Genomic DNA, 10,596 nt, shown 5'->3' on the forward strand with positions numbered 1-10,596 from the left:
TTTTTTTGACAACTTCAACAAGAATAATATTAGAGAGGCGATTCAACTTGAATTTTATTTTTCTTACTTTCCAATCTCTAAATTTAGCAAAATCTATCGTTAATTCATAAGTATAAGAGAAAAATTGGAAAACTATCCAAAGAAGCGTTTACTTGCCATTAAATGCTCCAGAAAATATAATAAATACATTATATACATCGACAACATATATCAAAACAATTTATATTAATGCTTACAATTTCTAAAAATTGTCACTCTTTATATTATACATTAATTGTTAAAATTGTACGTTTAGAAATAGAGATTACTCTATTTTTGTTAATCTTCATTAGAAGCTTTGCTTGCTGCAATTATTTTTTCTTTTTCCTCCATTTTAGTTTGTGCAATGATTTCTTTTGTAGAATTAAAAGTGCTATTAGTTTGAGTATTGCAAACGTAACATCCTGTACTTTTCTTACATTGTTCCAAAGCACATTTTTCACAAAAATAATGCTTACATCTAAAACAAAATGAGTAAATAGATTAGTCCCTTTTAAATATTAAAGTTATTAAGCTAATATTACTGTTATATTAATATAACAATAATATTGAACAATAATAAGTTATTAATACATACTTTGTGACTGGATCCATAAAACTGTTTCTGCAGATAAAGCATTTAAATGGCAAGTTTTCCTCATTGCTGTCAATCTCATACTTTCTATCATCTTTATCTCCACTATTATCACATTCTCCAGTAACAGCCCAATTGCCAATCCCAATTTATAATCTGATCGTGAAGAAACTTAAAACTATCTAAAACAAAATAAAATTTCTATTACATCAATTTTAGAAAACTCTACTAAAATAAATATAATACGTAACAACTATAACTTTAATACTATATAAAATAAAAATTATAATTATATATACTTCCAAAACCACACAAACCCGTTTCTTTGTAATCCTTACATACACCAGATTGAAAATCCCATCTTACTGTTGCTCTAATTGATCCTTCATGTACTATTCCATTGGATGCATTTCCAACTACAGTATCCTTTTTTTGTAATACTGTGTGTAATTATTCAAGCCTTTATAAATTTTATCATCTTCTTTTCCTTTTAACTCTTAATAATTGAAATAAAGGCAACATTATTGATTTTATCTTTCTAGATAAAATCAATTTTAAATTTAATTAATATATTTAATGAATAAATGATTCCACATATACATTTATTTTTTGAGCTTTTTCAAGTAATGCTTGTGCATCTCTATCTTTTTGTTTCAAGAATAGCTGTTGCTCCTTAGTCACTCGGACCAGCTGGTAAAGCTATTTGGAGGCTTGCCTCGGCCTTAAAGGTCCATCCACTACTGTTATTGTTACTAGATATTATTGTTGTACTAGATATTAGAAAAACAAAAATTGATTAGACTTATAAAAACTGATCAGACTTAAACGTTATATATTCTAAATTTATCTAAAATTTAAGAACTATATATTTTAATAATATAATTTAACTAAGAGAGAGAAAATTATATATTAATTTTGTGACATTTTGTATAAAAAATACACTTTGAATCATAGGATTATGATCGTCTTGTTTCCTCTCCTTTTTAATTTAACCATAGTTTCATCCTCGCTGCTGTCTTGTAAAAAATGATACAAACATTTATTTACATGTTTACTTAGACATAACCTAAAATTCTCTCATTTAACCAAACTTAATCCAATGGACATGCGATATCTATAATTAGTCTACGCTGAAATCGATTATTTATTATGACTCACCGTCACCACTATTCGCTCCTCTGCGTCTTTTCGTAGCATTGCTACGAATTTGACGTTTTTTTAAATAAAGGTACCATCGGTACCATTTTCTATATCGCTAGCTCGGCGCTTCGGCTAGCTTCGGATACGATATTCTGTCCTCTTCTATTATCCGAAATTAGCCGAAGCGCCGAGCTCACACGTACGCTTACGCTCACATGTCCGTTACCCCCTCCACGTGTTGCATGTTGCTTGCGTCGCGGATCTGGCAGCTCTGCTTGTGTCGCGGATCTGGCAGCTCTGGTAGGAAGGCTCCGCAAGTCCGCGCTCCGCATAAGAGTCCGGTCTCGTCGGGAAAAACATGAAGGAGCCGCGGTGAGGAGGATACGTTGACACGCGAAACGCGACCCGCCGTTGCCGCTACGCGACACCGCGTACCTAGACGCGCATCGCCGTCCACGTCGCCCTCGCTTCGCTTCCGCCTCGAGTCGCGGGTCGCGGGGGTGCCTTACGTTTTGTTTACGATAAGCGCGGGGCAGAAGCCCTCTCCTGGAAGAGACCCTCTTGGGGCGTGCGGATCTCCTCGACGGCGGGTCGTCGTCGTCGGCGGCGGTTCTTCCCAGGTGCACGCGTCATCGCGCGACCCGCGAAGTAAAGTGGCGAGACGCATCCGCGAGGGGGGGGGAAGGGAAAAAGGAAGACACTTGGTGCGCGCGGAGACCCGGAGAGAGAGACTGGAGAGATAAAGTGTCGCCGGACTTCGGCCCGGTGAGAAGACCAGTAGAGATGCTGAAGCAATTGCAGATGGGAATGAGAGCTTTCCTCTTAATGGCCTCCCGCGTGTGGACCTGCATCTGCTTTCTACTCAAGAAGCAGGTTAGAGCCGTAAGTAGGTGCTTCGCGCCTTCTTCCGGAGCCGGACATGTCATCGCGAATACGCCGCTCTTGTTTACGAGAGCTTCCCGCTGGCTCCTCTTTTATTTTTCCAGCGATATAGATACGTTGACTTTGTTATTGATGCGACGCTCGCTCGGGTGATAATGACAATTACCCGCGTTTCTGGAATAATTAGCTAAACTTTTTTGTAAGAAACTTAGTGAAGCTAGCATTAAGAATCTTATCATTATGTTTCCTTCTTCGTTAACTTTATGCAAGACTATATGTAACGAAGATACTTTTCTATTTGTAAGATTCAGAGTTTTACTCTTCCTTCTTCTTGAAACCGATTTTTTTGTCATAACAAAATTTCTTAATAATGTATCAAATGTATTTTATTAATACATTTAATATTAATTTGTATTTTGGATATACATATTGTATTTCATATCACTCGTGCCTACTTGAAAGATAAATAAGTTAAAGGTCTAAGTAGTTACTTAATATGTTGTCATTTATATCTGTGTAATCTATATTTTTCAATTATAATGTGATGTAAATAATACATCTATTCACTTTTAATTTCTCCCAATCACATACATCTATAATCACATAGCATATCATACTGTATAATATATTTACTAAATTGTTCTCTGAATTGTAAAAATATAAAAGTATCTTGTTATTTTGTAATAAATATCGATATATTTTTTAAATCTCTTCTTTTATAAAAGCAATTTTGGCTACTGGCATTTTTGCATCTACAATATTTATATTTTTTACAAATCTACAATATATAAATTGAGTGTTTATTGTTTTGTTTTAGATCTCGCAGATGCAACCAGTCAAATATGAAATCTTCCCACTTTCACCTTTATCTAGGCACAGACTTAGTAGGTATCACAATGATGTGCAAATTTTTATACTTGTTACATTGCAATCAATATTCTTAATATTTGTGTGTGTAATACGAGAATGTTTCAGGTATAGTTAAAAGAAAAGTATTAGTATTGGATTTAGACGAAACGTTAATTCATTCTCATCACGATGGAGTGGCAAGGCCGACTGTCAGGCCTGGTACCCCTCCTGATTTTGTTCTTAAGGTTACAATAGACAGACATCCTGTTAGATTTTTTGTTCACAAAAGACCACATGTAGATTTCTTCTTGGACATAGTTAGTCAATGGTAAGTATTATTGTATAAAAAAGGAAGATCGCTTAAGTATTCTATTGAAATTCTTTTTATCTTGAAATCTCTACACTTAAACTTTGTACTTCTTGTGCATTATCAGATAAGATTGCATCAATTATTTTCTTTTAATATTTATACATCATTGTTATGTTTATAGGTACGAGCTTGTAGTCTTCACTGCATCCATGGAAATTTATGGGGCAGCAGTCGCAGATAAACTAGATAACAACAGAGGTATCTTAAGGCGCAGATATTATAGGCAACATTGTACACCTGAAATGGGTTCCTATACCAAAGATCTGTCGGCAATCTGCTCAGATCTCTCTTCAGTCTTTATTCTTGATAATAGTCCAGGGGCTTACAGAGCCTATCCACGTAAGTATATATGATTTTAATCGTTTTTTTTTTGTGCTAAAACATAATGTATTAAAGAAAACAAGAAGAGCCAAAAATATTAAACATATTATTTTTATTCTCTCTCCAAATTGAGCATAGAACTTTACATTCTTCTGTCTTTTGAAAAATATGATGTGTGTTAATAATTTATTTATAAATCTATCGAAAAACAATCATATGTAATTGAGACACAAACGTTTATTGAATTGCATCTTTAATCAATCTCGATTTATAGGAAAGCAATGCACGTGAGAGAGATAACTATATTTTGATTTTGAACATCTTGCATATGTATTATTTCTTTTTCTTTGTCATAGATAATGCGATACCTATAAAATCATGGTTCAGCGATGCGGGAGATACTGCTTTATTAAGCTTACTTCCGGTCTTGGACGCTCTTCGTTTCACGCAGGATGTACGATCCGTTCTATCGAGGAATTTACATTTACATCATACATGGTAGCATAGCTGAGATTAAGCGATACACTAGGTATTTTAGAAATGAAGCTGTTAACAGTTTCAGTTAGTGTGTCTAGCTTAGAATTATTATTGTTATTGATAATAGCAACATTAGATCGCTGCCCGTATAATGAGAAACAATGAGAAAACCCTCTTCTTCAATTCTTGTTTTTTTATATACTCGACAAACAGCGACGAGTAAATACTGAAGGGAGGTGATAAATACAGCCAATAATTATGTCGGCACAAAACATTCTAGGATAATTCTTTATGTTGTACAGTCCTTATGTGTGCAAAATCGTGAAACAAATCTTTTTTTTATTTTCTCTGTTATGTAAACCTTTGCCAAAGACCGAAAGATAAGAAAATAGATAGAACTGCTAGCCAGCAGAATTTTTCGTTTTAGGTAAGGATTACTTAAAGTTTTTATTTATATGTGTATCTGGCAGCACACACACACACACATAAAAGAAAGAAGAAAAAAATATCGAAATGAAGTACTTTGATTATTGTATATTATTCATCTAGGATGTATAGAGAGAAAGAGAGAAAGATAAATATATACTAAGTCAAACAGATTCTGCTGTCACTCACTGTATCAGTGAGGCAGTTGTCCTGGTTATCTATAATAAGAAGTATTAATATAAAACCAGGAAAAAAAGAAAATCACATCTGTTCTCATCAAAACTTCCTTGAAATGAAATATTACTATTATGATCTATAATGTTGATTACATTGGTTGTGTTGGTAAACGTTTTAACAAGGGAGTTTATGACATTCACGATTCACCAATTTTGATGTTTTTTTATATGACGTAATAATTGCAACTACTATTCTATAAGCAAAAAGGCTTCTTAAAAATTCTAAGAAAATTTGAATATAAAAACATTCATATGTAATTACATAGTGTTTGAGCCTTTTCATCGACTATCATAAAGTGCTATAAAGCTGACTTAATAACTGTAACAATAAAATAGTAAAATTGTAAGCAAATTATTCTATAATCTTCTCTTGATAGCATTTTAATGCAAATACGATTATTCGTACAAGAAAACATCTTTTATAAGATAATCAAATGTTACATAAATCTTACATAAAAGAGAGTGCAATATATAACATTTTTTTAAATTGTATATATATTTAAATTTGTATTATTTTATAATAAAAATTTAATTATAATAAACTCATTGTATGTAAACTATGTATATGATTACATCATATTCTTATAGTATATTTATTATTGTATATTATTTATAGTATATTATATACTTGCTATGTAAAATATACATATATATACATATATACATGTAATACTATAATATTGCACTATATCATTTCTCTTAATTTTTGATATTCAAAATTATGCAACAAAGAGATAAAAAATCTTACAATTTAAAAACTTATAGTATTGAGTTGTTACAGTTATGTTCGGTAAATATGTTTGTATATTTTATTGAAATTTTGTGGCCAATTTTGATTATAATATTTAAGAAGAAAGAAATGCGCTTTTTCCCATTTATAAATTGCATAATTTAATTGCTTTATGCTCGCAAAAAGAAAAAGGATCGATGAATCGCATGTCACAAACTCTCTTTATACATGAGATAATAGCAAGATAATGAACCTACAATGTAACACACACATACACGCCTGTGTATTTTGTTCGCTCATTTAATCGTATAATAGGAATATCTGACATTATACAATTTGTACATATTACTCGAAATGTATTTAATGCGCGACTGATTTTTGTATGAATGATCGATATATATATAAGTTATAAAATATTACATCTGAAAAATATTTACACATATGTACATATATATATACATGCATACATATGCATTTATATATAAATGTAAAATCGATTTATTCATACACTCTTTCGAAAAAGGAATAATGTGCCCATGCGTATAAGATTTAATAACATTAATCACTTTCCAATAAAAGTTTCTTTATTTAAGTATTTATCGTATTGTATTATAGAATTGCTTTTTCTGTTGTATATAACAATCAATCATTCTTTCCATGATACCATCCATGGGTAATGCATATAATATTCTAAATGGAAATAATGTTATAAAATCTATTTATTATCAATAAAATTATATCTGGACACGTACATATATACGCGCATATCTATAAGTTTGTGACGCAGATATGGACAAATATTATAATGTAAAAATACACGAATTTTTCAGTTTATAATATTAATGACACAAAATTTCTTTCTATCTTTGATACAAAATTTATGAGATTCTTTAATACGATACTTTATATTGTGACTTTCCAATTTAACTAGAGATTAAAAACATTGATATTCATATAAAATATTTAGCAGTTAATTTTACAATCTTATTTCCACGTGAATTGTTATATTTATGATTTGTCTTTACATGAAACAATCTGATTCTTACAAATCTACAAAAAAGTTTCTTACGTATTATGTAAATATTTATGCAATATACGCATTATCATAAATCTTGCAGTTATAAAATCGAAACTATTCTCTCTATATAATCTAATTTAAAAACCTTACAAAAATTATTAAATTTTTAACTCTATATATTTTGTATCTTATATATGTACAGTGATAATATAAAGTATCGAAACAAGAAATTATAAACAGTTGTTTAAATCTTTGACATATTTTATAGAGAACATATTTTATTAAAGTAAGGAAACACATTATTATCCATTCATTCAATATATTTAGTCAACTAATTTATTCATCACCTTAGTCTAATAAAGGTGACAATTAATATATAAAATTATTTTATGTTTTTGTCATGAATCTTCAAAGGTGTTCTTTGTATAATGATTGATATTAAAATATTCAGAAAATCATAAATTTCATTAAAAATATACATTTACAGCCACCAGTAAAATGTTAAAAAAGAAAGGATTCTTCCTAATTCTGAACAGATTAGGATACAGATTTTATTTAAAACTCTATATAATTCTATATATTTGTGTAAAAATAATACAGCTTTGATTTTTAAATATCTTTAATAATAAATTGAAAACGGATATCTTTTAATATTAAACAATTTGAAAAAAACATTTTGAATAATAAAATATTTAATATATTGAAAAACCACCATCCATTTCAACATATGCAGAATACATCATATATTGAAAAATATCTGATTACAATATTTATATGTATAAAATTCCTAAATTTATTCTTTAGGTGGGTCTTCTCGAATCATTTCCAAAGAACTATCTGAATTGTTAGTACTACTTCCACTTCCAGCATCATCCTCTCGTTCAGTTGCTTTTTCTTGACTTACATTTGTTGTATCTAACTGCCATGGTGGAATAGAAGCAGGGGCACTAGGAAACTGTTTCCTAATTTAAACATATTGAAAATTAAAAATAGATAATAGACATATAATTATAAATGATAAATCTGTGAAAATTTGAAATTACAATTAACTTTCTCATGTATTACATACATGAATATGAAAAGATATATGTACGTATATAATCAGAAAACTATTTACAATAAAAGATTCAAGAGCGCGAATGGTCAAAAATAGGAGTAAGATAAGGAAAAGCACAAATTTATATTTTAAAGTTGTATTTTGTAAAATCATATAAAATTCTTGTTTAAAAAATCATTGAAGCATCCAAACACAAGTATCAATTTTTTAAACAATTTTGAATAAAATTGTATATGTACGAGTGTGTGAAGTGCAAGATTGTAACTATGGTTGATCTCTTGTAAAAAGAATGATTTGCTTAATATAAGCAAATATTACATACAAGAATAAAATGGGAAATAATGTTTAAATGAAATAATCTCATTGTATGGCAATAAATTGCTATTACTGACTTTTATGCATTATTATCTATGATGTACAGATTGTCCTATTTTAAATCATAATGTGAATATCCTTAAAATCATTTATGATATCAAAAAGATACCTCAGATAAAAATTAAATAATTTTAAATGATCAAAGTCCAAAATATGTAGACCAATAAGTGTATCTAATAATATCATATTAAAGGACTACTGATATAAAATAAAATGCTAATACAAATTATGTTCAGTAATAACAGTTATACTAATTGACTTGCCCTTTTAATAAAAGTAAATCTTATAAATTTATTTTGTCAATAAATATATGAAAAAAATATTAATCCTCGAATATTTTGCCATAAATAAAAATATTCAAGGATAAAATTAACGATACAAACAAAACTATGATATTATGTTTCCTTATTTAAAATGGGACATTCTATATATTAATGTAAGAAACTATGTATAAATAAAAAAAGAAATTGGATATACCTTGACAAAAGTAAAGCTTTTAGACTAGACAAGTCATGCTTCAGTTCATGCACCAATTGTGGAATAGTAGGATCCAATGCTTGATGCTGAGTCAGCTTTTGCACATCATTTTCCATTTTCAAAATAGAATCTTTTACTTCTTTCATAGAATCTTGAACAGTTTTATCTAATTCAGTTATCCTGTCTTCCACATTACTCTTCTTTTTTCGACCAAATAAAAAGGGTTCTATAAACTTCTGCAAAATTAGAAATCACATTGTTTTATTAATGTAAAACAAATGAAAATTATTAGTCTATTTTTATTTGCATATTAAAATCCAAGAATGATCAGAGAAAGCATAAAATTATTAGCAATTTCTCACAATATCTTATACAAGACCTGTTATATTAATTTCTTTGTATTGTTCAAAATACCTTATAAAGCCAATAGACAAAATACACTGTCGCGCCAATTAATGCAGTTGTATTAAAGATATCTCTGACTTTTTGCAAAAATGTTGATTGGTAAATGCTTGTCTGATGATATGGATAAATAGGTCCTTGCGACATTTGTACAGCAGTGTATGGATTCTGATTCTGCAAAGCATTGCGATCCGCTGTATTGTCAACAGATGCTAGCTTGAAAGCTGTTTTGATCTCTTCATCCGTCAAGCCTTTTCTCCTAAGAAATTCTTGTTTTTGCATCAATGGACTCAATGACACTTTGGGATTTTGCAGAAACTGTACTGCCGTTTTCACCTTTAATACGTAAATTTATATTAAAATGAAGCAATGAGTGGAACTTTACTTTACTATACGCGCATGAATAATCTATTAGAATTAAACAAATTTAATTCTACAAATTATTGATACGCAAAATAATTCTTTTACGTTTATATAACTTGTGATTAAATGATCTCTACGATAACTTACTAGACTTTCCCGTAACCGAAGAGAATTATTATTTGTATCTTGATCGGTCATTTTGACTAGTCTTCAATCGCGTTCAACTTTTTATATATCAATTAAAATGACATTACTTAGCAAAGTCCTACATAACTAAATTGCAAATCACATTTTCCTGTGATAAACAATCCTAACGCTTGCGACTGTGCGTAAAGCCCCTTGCACAATGCTAAGCAACAGGCAATAAGAACAGAAATAGTATCTATTCTCTGCTCCTATTAGCGAATATTTTCTGTTCCGCGTATTTATTGGTGAATAGTTTCTATTCCTTATTTCTGTTGCCTGTTGCCTAGCATTGTGCAAGGGGCTTAAGAATGATTAAATATAATGAAGAAGACGCTATCTAGATTCATTCTCGCTTTTCCAAATTTTGTGCTTTGTGACTGTCAATAATACAGAGCGCGTGCTATTGTAGGATACAGGATTTATACTTATATTTATTTATATTTTTATTATTTATATTTATATTTATATAGGATTTTTATAAAGAGAAAGTGACCCTCAGTCTTGACCCCCTAATAATTTGAGAATAAACCCATACAGCACAAAAACTTGCAGCAACATTGGCTGCGTTCAGCAGGAAAAGCTGCTTTGCAACTGTTGTAAAATTCATGAATCTAATTGGTGTATGCTCTTAGATTCAGTCAAAATTAAGAGCATACACCAATCAGGCTCACGAA

The 10,596-nt window shown here is 29.9% G+C and overlaps 2 protein-coding genes and 1 long non-coding RNA gene across 13 annotated transcripts; 1 reads left to right on the plus strand and 2 right to left on the minus strand.

Moving 5' to 3' along the window:
* Positions 1-36: 36 nt before the first annotated feature.
* Positions 37-2,667, minus strand: LOC145963127 (uncharacterized). 10 transcript variants are annotated; one of them, XR_014436086.1, is made up of 5 exons: positions 1,772-1,940; positions 1,214-1,625; positions 931-1,109; positions 617-795; positions 37-499 (listed from the first exon to the last, which is right to left on the minus strand). It is a non-coding gene; the product is annotated as an uncharacterized LOC145963127 (long non-coding RNA). The 10 variants fall into 10 exon arrangements; XR_014436085.1 differs by having other exon boundaries at positions 931-1,383; positions 1,554-1,679; positions 1,772-1,939; XR_014436082.1 differs by having other exon boundaries at positions 931-1,383; positions 1,554-1,625; positions 1,772-1,938.
* On the plus strand, positions 2,011-9,215 carry Dd (CTD nuclear envelope phosphatase 1-like protein dullard). 2 transcript variants are annotated; one of them, XM_083084803.1, is made up of 5 exons: positions 2,011-2,635; positions 3,453-3,519; positions 3,611-3,812; positions 3,976-4,193; positions 4,532-9,215. In XM_083084803.1, exons 1-5 carry the CDS (start codon positions 2,537-2,539, stop codon positions 4,675-4,677), a joined length of 732 nt encoding a protein of 243 aa, XP_082940929.1. In that variant the 5' UTR covers positions 2,011-2,536; the 3' UTR covers positions 4,678-9,215. The 2 variants fall into 2 exon arrangements, with proteins under 2 accessions (XP_082940929.1, XP_082940930.1); XM_083084804.1 differs by having other exon boundaries at positions 2,011-2,626.
* Positions 7,624-10,204, minus strand: Pex14 (peroxisomal biogenesis factor 14). Its single transcript, XM_083084801.1, has 4 exons — positions 9,884-10,204; positions 9,386-9,709; positions 8,972-9,207; positions 7,624-8,024 (listed from the first exon to the last, which is right to left on the minus strand). The coding sequence occupies exons 1-4, from the start codon at positions 9,932-9,934 to the stop codon at positions 7,856-7,858; spliced, it is 780 nt and encodes a 259-aa protein (XP_082940927.1). The 5' UTR covers positions 9,935-10,204; the 3' UTR covers positions 7,624-7,855.
* Positions 10,205-10,596: the final 392 nt, after the last annotated feature.

This window comes from Camponotus vicinus, unplaced genomic scaffold, assembly GCF_025532165.1.
Source record: "Camponotus vicinus isolate PSW18456_S1 unplaced genomic scaffold, iyCamVici1.0 SCAF_12, whole genome shotgun sequence".
NCBI lineage: Eukaryota > Metazoa > Arthropoda > Insecta > Hymenoptera > Formicidae > Camponotus > Camponotus vicinus.

Excerpts from the sequence above, each read along its gene's own strand:
- Pex14 (XM_083084801.1), bottom strand. The coding sequence starts at position 9,934 with ATGACCGATCAAGATACAAATAATAATTCTCTTCGGTTACGGGAAAGT. Across the intron at positions 9,710-9,883 it reads TTCGGTTACGGGAAAGTCTA|GTGAAAACGGCAGTACAGTT; the intron begins GTAAGTTATCGT and ends TACGTATTAAAG. Across the intron at positions 9,208-9,385 it reads TTGTCTATTGGCTTTATAAG|AAGTTTATAGAACCCTTTTT; the intron begins GTATTTTGAACA and ends CTAATTTTGCAG.
- Dd (XM_083084803.1), top strand. The coding sequence starts at position 2,537 with ATGCTGAAGCAATTGCAGATGGGAATGAGAGCTTTCCTCTTAATGGCC. Across the intron at positions 2,636-3,452 it reads TCAAGAAGCAGGTTAGAGCC|ATCTCGCAGATGCAACCAGT; the intron begins GTAAGTAGGTGC and ends GTTTTGTTTTAG. Across the intron at positions 3,813-3,975 it reads TTGGACATAGTTAGTCAATG|GTACGAGCTTGTAGTCTTCA; the intron begins GTAAGTATTATT and ends TTATGTTTATAG.